Source organism: Chionomys nivalis, chromosome 17 (assembly GCF_950005125.1).
Source record: "Chionomys nivalis chromosome 17, mChiNiv1.1, whole genome shotgun sequence".
Classification (NCBI taxonomy): domain Eukaryota; kingdom Metazoa; phylum Chordata; class Mammalia; order Rodentia; family Cricetidae; genus Chionomys; species Chionomys nivalis.
The window spans coordinates 3,738,283-3,755,748 of NC_080102.1; the positions used below are offsets into that span (position 1 = coordinate 3,738,283).

General features: G+C 48.4%; 1 protein-coding gene across 2 annotated transcripts in view; it reads left to right on the top strand.

The window, feature by feature from the left end:
• The first annotated feature begins 5,280 nt into the window (after positions 1 to 5,280).
• Grhl2 (grainyhead like transcription factor 2) overlaps positions 5,281 to 17,466 on the top strand; it is a 108,138-nt gene continuing 95,952 nt past the window's right edge. For both annotated transcript variants that reach the window (XM_057792752.1, XM_057792754.1), the window contains exon 1: positions 5,281 to 5,622. In XM_057792752.1, the coding sequence (XP_057648735.1) occupies positions 5,603 to 5,622 (20 nt within the window). In that variant the 5' untranslated portion in view covers positions 5,281 to 5,602. The remainder of the gene's footprint in view (positions 5,623 to 17,466) is intronic.

Consider the following 17,466-nt stretch of genomic DNA (forward strand, 5'->3'; position numbering starts at 1 on the left):
CAATTGGGTAAAAAGGTAGTCTCATGGTTGACAACTTCAATTATTTATTATTATTTTCTGTGTATAGGTGTTATGCTTGCATGTGGGTCTGCCCCTTCAGAGGGCATTGGATCCCCTGAAACTGTAATAGATTGCTGCGAACCTCCATGGGTGCTGGAAATTAGACCTGAGTCTTCTGCAAGAGCAGCAAGTGCTCTTAACGGCTGATCCACTGCTCCGGCCCCATGGGGGACCATTTAAAATGATCCATTTGAAACTTTTTCTTCACCTAATCCACACAAATTATCTAATCAGTGTTGACTCACAGGATGTCAGAAGAAAGGAATTTGATTATTAGAAAGCAGCAGAAGAATGCTGGGATTGCAGATATGGATCCACATGCCAGCCCCAGAGGACCACATCAAGCTCCAGCAGTCACTTTGTTTGCATAAACCCATTTGGTGGAGTTTGGCAAAAACTTTGGGATAATGTTGGAAACAGATATGTTTAAAGCTGGCATATTGACCCATGCCAATTCTTTTTTTTTTAAAGATTTATTTATTTATTATGTATACAACATTCTGCCTCCATGTATGCCCGCACCACCAGAAGAGGGCACCAGATCTCATTACAGATGGTTGTGAGCCACCATGCGGTTGCTGGGAATTGAACTCAGGACCTCAGGAAGAACAGCCTGTGCTCTTAACCACTGAGCAATCTCTCCAGCCCCCATGCCAATTCTTTGTCATTTCCCCCTGCCACCACCAAAAAAAAAAAAAAAAAAAAAACACAGTAAAAGGTCATAAAAAGGATAAATTCACAGGAACCAAGAACATGAAGGAGGGGCTGGAGAGATGGCTCAGTGGTTAAGGGTACTGCCTGCTCTTCCAAAGGTCCTGAGTTCAATTCCCAGCAACCACACGGTGGCTCACAACCATCTGTAATGAGATCTGGTGCCCTCTTATTATATGCAGACATACATGCAGGCATAACACTATACATAATAAATAAATAAAGAATATTAAAAAAAGAATATGAAGGAAAGACCATCACCAAAAGAGCTCTGAAGTGACAGGGCAGGGTCGAGTGGGGTGGAGTGGCACACTTCTCCATGGCTTCTGCTTCAGTTCCTACCCTGACTCCATCAGTGGTGGCCCGGGGTGTGGAAATGTAAGATGAAATCAGCTCTGTTCTCTCAAGTTACTCTGGTCACAGTGTCTCACAGGAATAGACACCCCAGCTAAGAGTGGCGGAGTAGAAAGTGGCTTGAGGAGACAACAGAAGTCACACACGAATGCTCATAGAGGTCAGTGCAGAAAAGGCTCAGTTGTTCTGAAAACACAGGATGATCTGACCTGGAGACACCTGAGGCGCCCATGGGGGCACTAGCAAGTAGACGCAGGGCCCTGGTGGGCATGGGAGAGGCAAGCAGCTAAAATCAGGGGTCCAGGTAATGGCAGCTGGAGGTGTTGGATCCTTGTGCCCTCTCCCCACTTGTCTGCAGATCTTTATTCTCCTTTCATACATGAGAGTAAGGACATGGAAACCCAAAGGGTGGCAGCGCGTTTTGTACAGTGCTCCGGTGGGAGCTATCTCTTCATGGGACTGTACCCCAGAGGTCAAACACTGCACATCTCTTCTTTGGGCATTTTAGCTTCTAACAAGAAGTATTTTCCGATTCCTTGTTCTGGCTCTGGCCGCCAGCAGGAGAAACACTTGCCCACCATCCACACAAGGACAGGAATCAGAGCCCCCAGAAAAGGAAAGACGGGGAAAGGCTGCAGGGTGGCTCACCCAGGACCTCCCTAGAATGGCTTCCAGACATCACTTGCTGGTGAATGCTCCAGAGTGCAAGACACGATAGATGCCTCATGACTCAAGAGCTCCAAGGGGAAGACAGCAGGTCCACCAGGGAGCCAGCCCACTCACCACCCTCACAGGGTTGCTGAAGAGGTTCTTATGACCTCATCCTTACCTGGGAGCACAGAGTGAAAGGCCTGCAGACAGCTGTAGGAGGCTCTGCCACTGGGAGCCTCCTCAGGGAAGCAAACTCAGAGGAAGCCAAAGACAGGCAGGAAACTCTGAATAAAGGATAGCCTCAAAAGGCAGGGAAAAATATTGTAGCCATGGCAGTCACAGGATTGTATTTATTTATTTATTTATTTATTTATTTATTTATTTATTTATTTATTTATTTTTTGGGTTTTTTGAGACAGGGTTTCTCTGTGGCTTTGGAGCCTGTCCTGGAACTAGCTCCGTAGACCAGGCTGGTCTCGAACTCACAGAGATCCGCCTGCCTCTGCCTCCCGAGTGCTGGGATTAAAGGCGTGTGCCACCATACAGGATTGTATTTAAAAAGTAAAAAGAGGGGCTGGAGAGATGGCTCAGCGGTTAAGAGCACTGACTGTTCTTCCAAAGGTCCTGAGTTCAATTCCCAGCAACCACATGGTGGCTCACAACCATCTGTAATGAGGTCTGGTGCCCTCTTCTGGCCTGCAGGCATACACACAGACAGAATATTGTATACATAATAAATAAATATTTTTTTAAAAAAAGCAAAAAGGGGCTGGAGAGATAGCTCAGAGGTTAAAAGCACTGACTGTTCTTCCAGAGGTCCTGAGTTCAATTCCCAGCAACCACATGGTGGCTCACAACCATTAGTAATGAGATCTGGTGCCCTCTTCTGGGGTGCAGGTATGCATGCAGGCAGAACACTGTATATAATAAAATAAATAAATCTTTAAAAAAAAAGCAAAAAGAATTATTGTATTTAAACTGTATTTTAAAAGTAACAATAAAGCCTGGCGGTGGTGGCGCACGCCTTTAATCCCAGCACTCGGGAGGCAGAGGCAGGCGGATCACTGCGAGTTCAAGACCAGGACAGGCTCCAAAACCACAGAGAAACCCTGTCTCGAAACCCCCCCCCCCAAAAAAACAAAAACAAATAAAAGTAACAATAGTAAAAACTATTTTACGAATTTGAAGGGTTCTTAAAATAGCCAAGGGGTGGCCAGGCAGTGGTAGTGCACCTTTAATCCCAGTACTCGGGAGGCAGAGGCAAAGGCAGGCCAATGTCTGTGAGTTCGAGGCCAGCCTGGTCTACAGAGTGAGTTCCAGGGCAGCCAGAACTACATAGGGAAACCTTGTCTCGAAAAACAGGAAAAACAAAAAGGTCAAGGTGCAGCAATGGACACCTGGGCCCTGAGCAGGGGGGCAAACACAAATTTGGAACCAGTCTTATATACACAGCTAGATTCAGGCAGCAAGGGCTACATGGAGACTCTCCCTCAAAACAAAATAAACCAGCCAGGCGGTGGCGGCGCACGCCTTTCATCCCAGCACTCCGGGGACAGAGGCAGACCGATCTCTACGAGTTTGAGGCCAGCCTTCTCTACAAGAGCTAGTTCCAGGATAGTCTCCAAAGTTAGAGAGAAACCTGGTCTTGAAAAACCAAAAACAAACAAATATACAAAATAAATAAACCAAAACAAAAAAATACCATGTGCCATGGGAATTGAAAAATAAACCCTCAAAGAAGGCGCACGGCGTTGAGCTTGGTGTCCCAGAATGACACCTGAGCTGCGGGTCCATAAAACAGCCCACCTCCCTAGGACTGGGAGGGCGGGAATTCTGTGGGCACATTTCCTAGGGAGGATGGAACTGGTTGTTTGACCATTTGGAAAATAAATTTTACAGTCACTTGATTGATCCATTATAGAAACATATTAGGATAGGTTCATAATAAATTAAATAAAAGGTAAAAGAGGTTTATAAGAGAACAGTCAGAAAACACCAGTGGGTTTTGTTGTCCCCGGAACTCGCATAGACACTCAGTTCTTAGTCTCTATACTCAGAGGGACCGGTACTGAAGATCCAGAACTGGAAGGTGACCAGGCAAAAGGAGCAGTGGTCAGATTGTTTCATTATTGATACATTGAGGGATAGCACGGTACGTTTCTGGGAAACAGGAAGGCAAACACAGAACGAGTCTCTAAGGGGGACATGGGTACCGTGTTAAAATTGTGTTAAAATACATTACTTTTTAAAGTACACTTATGGGTGCTTATAGTATTATTTTTTAAAAGAATACAATTGTGGAAGTCATTTGCTAAGAGTGGAAACAAGGAACAACGAAACCTAGTCTTGTGATTTAATTCCCAAGAAATCGGTGGCGGCAAAGGTTAATACAGAAGTAGTATCAAGTCTGTCAGCTCCAGCGTTAACTTGAAATAACACGTGGCAAAGGTTCCTCCATTTCCATAGTCCGCATGTACGGGCTAGATCCCTGCCAGAACTCCCACAAATACTTTCCTCTGGTAGCAGCGGTTATAAATGACACCTGAGCTAATTCGAGTTGTTCCCAACCAGGAGGAGAGAAACCACAGAAAAGTCAGTTTCGCCCAGCTTTGTTCCTTGGCAACCATGTTAAACTGCAAGGATAAAGCGCCTTTGTAGTAGCTGCTTCTATTGAATTACAATGTAAATGTTGATGCTTGCCTAGAAATGTCAACCGGCGACAGGCTTATGACACAGATGGAGGAGTTCTTCCGCAGCGCAGGAATCCTAGGCTGCAGTGAGATGGAAGAGGTGCGCCGGGCCATCTCAAGAGTCTATCCAAGCGAATCTCCGTTCTCCGTCAAAGCCTCGCCGCGCTTCGTAGGTCCAGCTCAGGCAAGGTGGCTTGGCTACTTGAGAACTGAAACGACCTGCTATCTTCTGTGCATCAGGGCGCGAGAAGAGTTTCTTGTGGATAAGAATGCTAAAAATGCAATTACGCAACAGGCCCAGCAAGCCGTTTCTTTTCCACTCTTAGCATAACGTAACTCGTAACTCTCGTCCCTAACTCTTCTGCGCGTCACCCAGGCCGTCCAGCGGGTGTCAAGTGGCAGCTGGTGCACTGCCCATTTGGTTCCGGGTGCCTTGTTGATCTCTGAGTTCAGCCCTCGGTCGTCCTTCGGTTTGACCCCCAGCACCCAGTGTCTGCAGGTGGTGCTCCCCGTAGCTCCTCTCCCGTCACCTCCTCCCCGGCCCCTAGTCAGGGAAGGAAGGCAAAAAAAAAAAAAAAAAAAAAAGGAAGGTGAAGCACTCTCGGCAGCGTCGCCAGCCTGCCACCACCGCTGCACTCCGGGAAACTTCGCAGTGAGTTAGTTACCTGCGCTTGGAGAAGGGCCTTACCTGAGCGCGCCTCTGCCAATGGCAGCTCACCTGAGCGAGCTGCGCAGCCAATCACCGCGCAGCTCGGCCCTCGGGCTTGTACCCTTTAGTGAAAGAATTCAGCGCCGTGCGAGAAAGTTACCTGTGGCCGCCCAAGTCCGCCACTTTCCGCTCTGTGTCTGCCCATTGCCACGATCCGGGAGGACTCCGCGCCGCCGGGCCGCCTCCGAGCGCGGGCCCCATGTGAGGGCCGCCTCCCCCCCCCATCCCACCTTTCCGGCTAGGTGAGGGCGCGAGCGAGCGAGCGGGCGAGCGAGAGTGGTGAGGGGGGACGAAAGCAGAATTACCTGTAGCTCTTGTTCTGCCATCTCGGGCGCTCTCACACACCTTCACCTGCACAGACTTGAAAGTCCAGTTTCACCAGAGGCTGAGGCGCCAGGAAAAGGGGAGCGAGTTCATTGGATCAAACATGTCACAAGAGTCGGACAAGTAAGTGGATCGCACGCGCCGGCGGCTGCAGCTGCTGCCACTTTGGGCTGATGGCAACTGGTTTGTTGTGTTTTTTTTTTAAGTTGCTATTGTTGGTTTTTGTTTTTGTATTTTTTTCTTTTTGCTTTTTTCCCTTTTTGGTGGATCCAGACCCTCTCGGATTTTATTTCTACCCCGATTTAGGGGAGAAAACCCTACATGAACGTGAACGTTTAATACCCCTTTGGGGCCTTGCTAGGAAACATGGGTTTTTCTCTGCTTCCTCCCCAACGAACGACCGCAGCTCCCACTGCCCTGACTTGACCAACCCTTGGGCACGGATTGAGATTTTGGTAGATGGTGGCGGGAGGCCTGTAGTTGCCCCCTTGCCTGGAACTGCTCCCCAGTTTGACTTCCTGGGCCATTTGGAAGTTCAGTCAACCTCCTTCGATTAGGCCAAAGGGCCTGCTTTGGAAAAACGGTCTGGGCCGCTTTTGTGTGCGCTCAACAAAGGGCTTTTATGCGGCTGCAGACACGGCCATCTTCCCCATGGGGCGGCCAGGGGTACGTGTGCGCTGCGGCGTGGGCCCCCGACGGGAGCGAGGCGCGGGCAGGCCGCAATTGAGGGGCCCGTGGGTGTGCCGCTCCTCGCTCCCTCCCGCCGCCCACGCATTGTTCGGCCACCTCATGCAGGTGCGGGACAGGACCTCTGGGAAATGGGGGGACTGATTTTGAGGCCCGCAACGAAGGGGCACCCACACTTGGACCAGTCTCCTGCGCCCCGACGTCGCAGGCTCGTACGCGTCCGGTGACCGCGCGGCCCACTGCTCGGAGGCCGCCACCTCGGGCGTGGGGCTCGATCGGCCTTCACCGAGGCTTTCGATGGAAATGGGGGGACCGTGGGGCGCAGGGACTCCGGACAGTCCGCGTCCTGGATCGTAGCTATCGACCGGCGGGGAGCTGCGGCGCGAGCCTCGGGGCGCTGGGCCTGGTCCGTCGCGGTCCCCGCCTTGGGGACGGCTTTGTGCGAGCCGGGGGAGGTGGGGCCGAGGGCGGGCGCGGGAGGGGGCTGGAGGTGGGTCCCGCTGTCCTTCTTCCATTTGGTGGCGACACTTCCTTCCCCCTCCTCCCCGGGCGTCCCAGGCCGGGAACTGGCTGCGTCCTATTGGAAGTCCTCAGAGGCCGCCCTTTTGCTGTCCCTGGTAACTTTGCTCTGCTCGCGTGGCCCTGCCAAGGGGACCTTTCCGAGAGTCTCCACCGAGAAGTGCACAGGACCAGTCCCATTTTGAGGGACCCGGAAGGGAGGAGGGCGGAGTGGGAAGCCTGACTGACCCGAGCTGGGATGGAGAGAAAGGGCCAGTTTCCCTAGGAAAGTCGCGGGTATGGCCTAGGCAGGACGCCTGCTGTCATACTTAGGAACCTAGTACGGTCGCCACCCTTTAAGGTTTAACTGCTCAGTCCCTACGGGGATCGAAGAACGAATGTTCGAAACTCGGCCATGGACTAGACAGTGGCCTACGGATGGGAAAGCGGTCAGTTCTAGGAGACAACCCATCCACGACTCCACCGCCACCTTAGCTTCATAGTGGAAGGAGTCAAACTTATGTAACTCAAATCCAAGGCAATCACAACGTTTTGGTTTTCGTGTTTGTGTGTTGAATTGTTTTGAGTTGAGTGTTTGGAAAAAACAGCGGCTGCACGTTCACTTTAATCGCACAATTAACATTTAGCTTGACTGCTTAGTTTGGCGGCACTACATGAGTCAAACGAATTACGAATGAAAGTGGATGGGTATTTATTCTCCCCAGGTTATACTTAGCGCCAATGGGGATAATTTATTCACTATTGAGTCTAAGTACTGAGTACTAACAATCTGGTTTGACGAGTACGTATTACCTAGTTTTTATGGCTAATGCGTATCTAGGATTACACGAGCATTTAATGGAAGTAGCTTTTACCTAGTGGTTCCCAGGATTTCATTTTTGCGTCCTGGGAAAACTAACTAACGGTGCGGTAAGAAGACCACAGTCAAAACTCCTTTGCTTTCTCTGCTCAAACGGTGGAGAAATGTTTGAGGTCGTCTATGACTTCCGGGTCACTTTTGGGAATCTGAGATTCTCTCTCTCTCTCTCTCTCTCTTTCTCTCTCCTTTTCTTTTACTTTCCTTCCTGTCATCCCCTCCCCCCCTTAAGACAGGGATTTCTTTGTAGCTCTGGTTGTCCTGGAACAACTAACTCTGGGAGACCAGGCAGTTTTTGAACTCAAATACGGCTGTGTCTGTCTCCCAAATGCTGGGATTAAAGGCGGGCCCCACCATGCCCTGCACACTTCACTTTCTTAATGTTCATATTTTACCGGGTCCCTGCAGGGATGCATGGGGGCTGATGAGCCATTTTATGGGGTTGAGACTCCAAGAGAAAGTGCCTGAATAGGTCGGTGAGGCTGCCAGTCGCCTGAACAAGGGAGAGGCCCCAGCAAGAGCTTGCAGTGTTTCCTGGTCAATTGTGCCTAGGAGTCCTGCCTGTGTTTTCTGGAAACGCTCCCCCAGAGCAAACTCTTAGAGATTAAATCCCAAATCCAAGCGAGATGCAGGTAATCTTTTTACCTTGCGTTAGGAAGGGGTTTCTAGTGAGAAAGTTTGCCCTGAAGATGAATCATCTTGTTATGATTTATATAAATAATACCGTTTACTAATATATTTATTTCGTGTGTGTGTGTGTGTGTGTGTGTGTGTGTGCAGCTATTGAAGCTTGCACATGGCGGTCAGAGGACAACTTGTAAACATTGGTTCTTTTCTTCCATGTAGTTTCTGGGTGTCAGACTGGCAGCAAGCACCTCAACCCCTGAGCCTTGCACAGACAGACCCACTGTCGTCTTTTCTTTGCTGGTGACTTTTCAGGGTGAAATGCTCTGTCTTGTGTGACCCCCTCCTTAAAGAAGAGGGGGAGGGGTGGACATTTCGTTTGCTCTCCCACTTTCTACTTCTGTGAGAGTTGATCTTTGTCAACAAGGATGTTGGTAAGCGAGGCTCTTCGAGAAGAAACTCTTCCCAGAGGGGGTAGCTGGTGTGTCTTTGTGAGTTCAAGACCAGCCTGATCTACAAAAAAAACAAAAAACAAAAAACAAAAAAACTCTTGTTTAGTTTACTGTTGAATTATATAAAGCATATCCAGAGGACACACATGTGCATATGTAATAATCAACTCTATACAGATATTTTCATAAGCATAAAAACATGCTTTCTTTACTGGAAGAAACAAAGATGTATGGAGCAGGCCATGTCCTTAAGGGCAGACACTGCAGTGGAGGGCAAGCCAAAAATGGACATGGCTTCATGCCAGTACCTGACAGGAGCCTAAAAGTTACAATAATTTAAAAAACAGTTAACAATACATTACAACTAATTATTACTATTATTATTTTGTGTGTTTTAGCTTAAGGAGTTGTCTAAATGTGTTAAGATTTTCTTTATTTTTCATTCATTTGGCTATATTACATATCTTTAACGTTAAAAATGCCAATAATTTATCATATCTCCACGATACCAGTACAAATACGTATTCATTTTTTCACCTCAACTATATCTTGAGGCCCTGTATATTGAACACTGTGATCCAGATGTTGAGATTCACTGGTGCTTACAGGTTTAGCATATGTTAGGAGAACAAGGTCCACTGTTGAGAAATAAACATAAGAAATTAGGTGAGCACAGACGCTTGCTGAAAAGCTGAGCTTTTGAAGATTTATGATTTAGGGGGATATGTTTCACATAGAGCCAGGACACGAGGAAAGATCAGAAGAGGGCTCAAGCCCTGAAGATAGCTGGAGTAGAAGTTTCCCAGGCAAAGGCCTTGAGGTGAGCATGACTAGGAAGTGGGTGAATTAAGGGAGATAAGGCAACTAGTAAATCAACAGGAATTCGTTCCCTATTGATCAAGACGCCCGCCCGCCGCGTACTCAGTCACAAAGTTGTGCTCCGATAGAGCAGTCAGGAAGCCACGGTCAGTGAGTAAATGGTAAGTCCCAGCTGAGCCCGACAGTCCAGTGTCCTTCCCTGGCCCTCCTGGGACTCTACAGAGGGCTAAGCCGCGCAGGCCTGCGGCTACAGGGTGAATAAATGTACTCCCAGCAGAGGGCCCCAGTGCAGGCTGGGTTTACTAGGCACTCCCACCTCTCCCACCTCCGGATTTGGCCTACCGCGCTCTTGGCACAGCTCAGATCTATCACCTCAGCCTGTGCCGAGGCGGTCCTACCGTCCCCTAGCTCTCATTCAGCTTCTGCAAACCGGACCCAGTAGAGCTCTTGGTTTGTCCGACGCCTTTAAAGAAAGTACCGCACACTGCTTTGCCTGGTGTCCCAGCACCCACAGACTTGACCCAGAGGCAAGGTTGATTTACCTAAAAAAACAACAAAATGTCGAGTCACACTACCAAAATATAGTCTAGAAAAATCTGGGAATAAATTATGTTTATGCTTAATAATGGAATTCCACCCAGGAATTCTTGCTATCCTTCCTTCCTAAGCTTGTCTGATTGCTCAAACAAACAACAAACAAACCACCCACCGGAGGCTAGTGACAAACCGCAGACAGCCCTCAGCCCTTAGAGGTGTGCTGTTGTTTTCTCCAGACGGCCCAGGAGTCTGCACAGAAGCTCTGACCCAGGCTTTAACTTCATTTTTGGCTTAATTATGGAGCTAGCTAATCCTTTCAATGCCCACTTTACACAATAAATGCAAAATTGGGGACTTTAGATGCTTGCCCGTGCCTCAGTGAAAGGAGGCCACCTCCTACTCTCCCTTAGGCTACCTCGGTTGACGCCACCGCTGATGAAGATTCTAACCTCAAACCGGAAGCAAGAATTCCTAGACCTCCTCCCGAGGTTGTTTGCTCTCATTGTTTTGCTAAACTGTGGCTTAGGGAAGAGTGTGTGTGTGTGTGTGTGTGTGTGTGTGTGTTGGGGGTCATTTTGACAGCTCACCTGTTTACTGAGCTGCTAAAGACCTGTTTGAAGTCTTTCACGACCTCCTGTCCTGGTCCTCGGTCGACTTGGGTTCGAATCCTGTCTCTAGTTTCACATTGTGGCACTTTCCGAGGGCACCCCCATCTTTGAATTGATATTTAGTGTTTCCAGCTCAGAGGTAAGGTAAAGAGCTCTAGTGAGATGTTGGTCCCCGCTGAAACAACTGGGCCAAGAAAGATCCTACAGGCTTTCTTTCTGGGCTCTTGGGAGTTGTAAGTATATGACCATGATTAGACGGTGCTGCCTAAACGGGCCCAGGGCCCTTTTAAGGAGGACTGAAATCAAGTCCAAGATGACTAAGCCTCCCTATGTAGACCAGGTTAGTCATGAATCTCGGGTCCCCTGCTTCAACCTCTACTGCGGTGGTCGGATTAGCAGTGGGCACCCACTACACTGGAGTGGGAATCTCCAGTTTCTGCAAAGTAGAAAGGACAGTTTGGGAAAGTAACCAGGAAAGCCAGACATAAAAGAAACGTTTACACCCCAGTAACTGAGCTCAAGAACCCCGAGATGGGCGATGGAAGGTGTGTATTGACAAGGCTGACTTTAGGGTGAGCTGTTAAATTTACTTTTTAAGAATTCTTAGGTGAGTCAGGCAGTCGCTTTGATTCTCTTTCTTGACTCTGGTCTAGCCAGACACTTATTATTTTTTCTCTCTCATTCCCTCCTTCCTTCCCTTTCCTTCCATCTCTTCCTTTTTTTTTTTTTTTGAAACAAAAGTCTCCCATAGCTCAGGCTGGCGGGGCAAACTTGCTAGCCAACGATAAACTTAAGTCCCTGATCCTTCCGCCTGTGGAGTGTTGGGATATCAAGTGAGCATTTCTGATTTGTTTCGCTTCATTTGTTTCTGTTTTTCTTCGAGCTGGGGTTTCTCTCTGTAACCCTGGCTGTCCTGGAACTCGCTCTGTAGGCCAGGCTGGCCTTAAACTCTGAGGTCTACCTGCCTCTGCCTCTCAAATGCTAGGATTAAAGGCATGTGCCACCATGCCAGGCAAGCATTCTGATTTTTTTAATGAATGCTTTGTCTGAATAGTACTTTTTCTCTTTTCTTTGCCTCCCCGCTCGCCTGAACCAACATGTTTTTATTCCCCGATCCTTTTTGATCCGTCTCCCTGATAACTCTTGTGAGTCCTCCTATAATATCTGGGGAGAACTGAGCATTGCATGTGAAGGTGACTTGAGTCTTACTGTCGCTGTTTGCCCACTCATGGTTTTAAACTTTGCTGCCTTGCTTTAGCCTTCACAGCCCAGCAGTCCATCCTTGTCACCTTAGTCCAAGGGTCAGATAATAACACCAGGTGCTGCCCTGTCTAATTTAATCCCTGGCACCCATATTGGGGGGTCCTCACATCTCTGCCTCCCAGGGTACCCAGGGACTGCTGTTAATGAAACGGCCTATCTAGGCCTGCCCCGAGACCAGAGCCATCAGCTTGGCAAACCTGCCCAGGAAGAATTCCTCAGCGAGCAGCGACAGGCTGAAGTAGGAATTCTCTTTGGCCCAAGAGGACTAGTTGGCAGTGGGTTAGTCACAGGACTAATTGGCAGTGGGTTAGCCACAGCAACTCATACCTGGGAGTCTACCAACAGCATTTCCTTGGGCCCCCAGATTCCCGCTGAACTCCCATCTGTACGGCCTGTGTAGTGCTATCTCCTAGACAAATCCAGCTTCCTTGGTATCAGTTTATTTGTTTATCCATTGCTAGCAAGGTATAATTTATTCTGTTGCATTTCTTTTCCTTGGCAATCTTGGGGGTCAAAGCCAGCTAGCACCTCCCATATGCCAGGCAAACATGGTAGCGTTCCCAGTTCCACCATAAGTTATGTTTGTTCGTTTTTTGAGACAGGATTTCTCTGTAACTCCAGCTGCCAGAACCCAAGATTCACCTGCCTCTGCTTCCTTGAGTACTGGGCTTGATCAAAGGCTTGCCGCATCGCAGCCTGCTGTTTATAAATCATCAGCAACACACACACATATGTTCGTGTTTATGGTTGTTATGCTGTTTTTCCTGGGTATATGTCTGTCCACCCTTTGCTTGCCTGGTGCCTGCAGAGGCCAGCCTGGGATTCCCTGGAACTGGAGTCACAGATGATTGTGAGCCATTTTGTGGTTACTGGGAATTGAACCTAGGTCCTTTGGAAGCAGCCAGAGCTCCTAACTGTTGAGCTTCCCTCCAGCTACTGCTATAGGCTTCTTACCAGTAAATGGCAGACAGTGCAGGGCTATGAAGGTTATGTGTAACAGAAACAAAGTATCTGCCGGGATCGTAACCCTCCCCCATCCCAACTCTATTGGGAAAAGAGAAATATTTTAACTGGGTGTGCTGGTGAGGAGTAACAACATTACTTATTAAGACTACACATTCTGAATTGCTACTAGAATAGCCACCAGGTCTCGGTGAGGTTCTAAGGATTTCAGAGTATATTGTTATGAAAATAAGTCTGGGCTGTAGAGAAGGAGGGCGCATTTGCATGGGAGGGCAGTCTGTGTAAACAGGAGCTGCCCCAGGCCTGTAAAGCAGCGAATGTTACTTTGTAAGGAACGTGGGTGGCTGTGAGCTGCGGCAGTGGTCTGATTTCACTTGGGCTCAGGGCAGGCAAGGAAAGCAACAGTTATCGCCTGTATAAACACAGAAGGGCCCACTTCTCCGTAAAAGGCCTGTGCTCTTGGCTTTTCAGTTTTTGGTTTTTGGTTTTGTTTATTTATTTATTTGTTTGCTCGCTCGCTCATTCATTCATCATTCATTCATTCATTCATTCATTCATTCATTCATTCATTCATTCATTCAATTGTGTGTATTTTGCAGCTCCAGAATGGAACCCAGGGCATCCCATTTGCTAGGCCAGCAGTTAGGCAAACACTCTGACCCCCAATAAGGCAGGGATCAGGGCTTCCGAGGTGTGGAAAGACTTGGGGGAGAGGAAAGGAAGGGGTAAAGCAAGCATGGACAGGACGAAGCTGCTTCAGCAAGGGTGGAGTGGCCCGTATTTGCTCAGCAGACAGGCAGGAGCAAAGTGGCCGGATTGGATTTCAGATGGAGACAGGTGGATGGCGTGAAATTAATTATTCCTGGGGAATTGGGTTGGTTTTAACCTGAAGCCTAGGATCCTAAGATGGAACAAATCTTAGGGCCCATGTTGGTCACGTGAGTAACTAAGTTAAGGATTTGGGGTTGAACATTTCATAAGCCAAGTGTTTGGTGTCCTCTCTGTGCCATACGCTAGGATTGCATGCGGGGAACAAAGACTGGCGTGGTCTGAGAAAGCTTGCTTCTTTTTCTTTGAAGGAAGTAGGCATAGTAGTATCGCGGTGACAGAGTCTGTGAATGCTCGCTCTGGCTCTGAGGGCCTCCCGTGGGTTCCCAGGGGCCTACCTTCCCACACTCACCCCACACTGTCGCCTTACTTCTCAGTTCAGTGAGCCCCATAAAAGCACTGCTTTCTGTACTTCTCTGATCTATCTTTTCAAAGAAGCCAGGAACAAAGTAGCAGTTACCGCCTTCCTGTATTGCCAATAAGATAATTAACATAAGACGAGAGTATTCATTATTTCTTCCTTTTCCATCTGCAAAATGGAGTCGAGGGAAGTGGTCCCCGAGGAGAATCGCCTCCCCAGTGTCTGGAGTCTGCGTCTTCCCTTCAAAGGGGTCTGGGCTGGTGGAGGTTCCTAGGGTCCAGAGATACCAGGCTGCTGGCCCGGCTGCTCTTCATGAGCCCCTCCTAGTGCTCCAGAACCAAAGATGTTCTGATTAAGATCCAGAATGAGTTGAGGCCTCCAGTAGGGGGCATGGCGAGGGCCGAGAATCCCGAAGGGCAGCTAGGTGGCTTCACTAGAGGTTCCTGCCCTGCACAGCCTCCCAGGGCTGACTGGTAGATAAGGGGTCCAGGAAATCAGATACGAGCTGGCAGGGACTCTGAGAACTTCACTGACAGGGCCCTGGAATGGTTCTACTAGGCCCATGGAAGGAGAATGAGGCAATGGGGAACAAACCAAACATTCACTAAAATCTTAAGAAGGTTTCCCCTCCCCCTCCCATCTTTTCCTCCTCCCTTCTTCTTGTCTCCTCCCCTCTGCCTCACTCCTGTCTTTCCTTTTCTGCTCCTCCCCTTTCCCTCCTCTCTCTCCCTTTCTCCTCCCCTCCTCCTCTTCTTCCCCCACTGCTCCTTCTTCCTTCCCCCTTCTCCTTTTTCCTATGCCCCCTTTAATAAAGCATAATTCAGGGAACACATTGTCAGGAAGTACTGCCAAGACCACAGCTTAGAGCTCAGAGGAAGTAAATACATATAAAATATAAATAATAAGACAAAGAATAGCAGCTGCTGGGGCTTGAGGGATGACTCAGCAATTTAGAGCAATGCTGCTCTTCCATAGAACCCAGGTTCAATTCCCAGCACCTGCATGCCAGCTCATACCTGTCTGTAACTCCGTTTCCAGTGCTTCTGATACCCTCACCCAGAGATACATGCAGGCAAAGCAGGAAAATATACATAAAATAAAAAATAAAAATTTTAATTTAATAATAGCAGCTGCAGTCTTACACCAAGTAAAGAGTCATATATTATTGCACATCAGGAAACACAGCTGTTACTCATTTAGGCTGGGAATAAAAATCTCCATCTCATGAACGGAGGGATTAAACTCTGAAGTGAACGTTCTTTGGCCAGTGGCCTTTGGAAGTTGTGTTGGAAGAATCTTGTTTAAGACACAAAGCCCTGATAGAAACTACAGTCTCTCTCTCTCTCTCTCTCTCTCTCTCTCTCTCTCTCTCTCTCTCTCTCCAGGGTTTTTCTGTGTAGCCCCAGCTGTCCTGGAGCTAGCTCTGTCGACCAGGCTGGCTTTGAACTCACAGAGATCTGTCTGCCCCTGCTTGCACTACTACCCCCGGCTAGATACTCTTAAAGTATGTAAGCCAGAGACTGGAGGGGCGGTTAAGTAATGAAGAGCCTTTTTTGCTCTTCCAACAGACTAGAGTTTGATTCCCAGCACTCTTCCTGGGTGACTCAACCACTCCAGCTCCAGGGGATCCAACCCTACTGGCTTCCATGGGCACCAGCCAGCACACATTTGCACGTATATACATAACGTACCCACATGTATATATAATTAAAAATAATAAAAATAAATCTTAAGTATGTATATCATTCATATTGAATAAAAGACAAACATCAGATGCAGATGGTAGTTAAATATAAATGGAGAGTTCTCCAGGCGGTGGCGGCACACACCTTTAATTCCAGCACTGAGGAGGCAGAGGCAGGCGGAGGATATAAATAAAACGGTAACACTTGCCCTAGTGCACCAGTAAATAAAACCCCCACCTCCCCTTTCTGGCCCAGGATGCCTGGTTGGTCCATGACTCCCCACTGGCCTGCTCTGTTCCTTCACACACCTGGGGACCACAGCTTTTGTGGCTCAATGACCCTACCTTTGGGAGTTTTGTGAAGCAGAATTACTGAATACAACTTTGAAAAGTACTTACTTTTCAAAGGAGCAAGAGCAGTGCAGGAACTTTCAATCTTGGTACAATTTGAAGCTGGAGAATGAATGAGAACGCAAGAAATTTTTTTACCATCCCTCCCCCGCCCCGTAACTGCACATGTGCCTGTTTCTCCTGAAGAAAGCTCTTGGTAGCGGTGGCTTCTGCTCTGGAGTGACCTTGGAGAGGGGTGGTGTTAGCTCCAACTGTGCTGATTCCTGCGAGGATGTCCTGGGAGAGTCTGAAATTGGCCCTCTAAAGTTGAGAACAGTGCAGGACTGAGCTAATGGCCCTTTCTCCACCGTGTGGACTGACTTCTGCCCAGGAGGTGATCCACTCAGCTAACTGCTTCTGGAAAGACCACTCTGCAGCCCGGTTCTTGAGCTTCACTTCAGAAGCCTTTACCGAAGCTTCCTCACAAACATTAAGTTATCTGCTTCTTAATGGACCGAGAGAGCATTTACAGCAGAGAACAAAGAGTATGCGATTCGAACTTGGAGAAGCCAACTTTGGGGAATCAGAGATCTTGCCAAAGTTATGTGAGCAAGGATGAAAGCAGCCATTGACTGTAGAACTCAAGTGTGTGAAAAGGCAGTAGGTATGCGCTAGCCATGGTGTGTTCAAAAGTGGGATTTGACTGGCTCTCTTTTCTCCCATTCCCCTGCCTCTCCCCTCCTCTGTCCATTAAGTTTCCAGGTTTGAAATTTTATAGTTAAAAAATCATCTGTGGGTGCTGGAAGTCTAACCAAAGCTAGGCATCCTTACAGAGGAGGGTGCAGAAGGAAAGGCTCTGTGCGGTCCCTGGTTTACCCCGCGTTTGTCTTGGATTGCAGCAAACTGCCTAGGGTAAATTCTCTGCATTGTGTCCAGTAACCTGGCCCTGGGTGTGGTGGCACACACCCTTAATCCCAGCCCTTGGGAGACAGAAGCGGTGAAACTCTGTGAGTTCAAGGCTAGTCTGGTCTACTTCACAGTTCCGGAGACAGCCAGGTTACACAGAGAAACCCTGTTTTGAAAACAAACAAAAAAACCCAAAACAAAACAGCAAAACACACAAACCTGCTTATTTAATTTGCCTATGAACTTGGAGACACAATTCATTGGCCAGTGAAGTTGAAATGAACTAGGCAAAATAGCCTTCACTAAACAGGCTGATGCGTTCTTCTCCCTCTGTTCCTCCCAAAGAACAAGACACCTCTGCTCAAGCCCGGAACACGTCTAGATCCAAGTGCCCACGCTGCCTCACACCCACTCACTCCGGGCCAGTGAACTAAACTTGCTCTTCAGAGCCTCTGCGGCCAAAGATTGGGTAGGTGTGCAAAATGTTCCTGGAGCACGGAAGATGTGTGATAATGTTTCTCTAGGGCTGG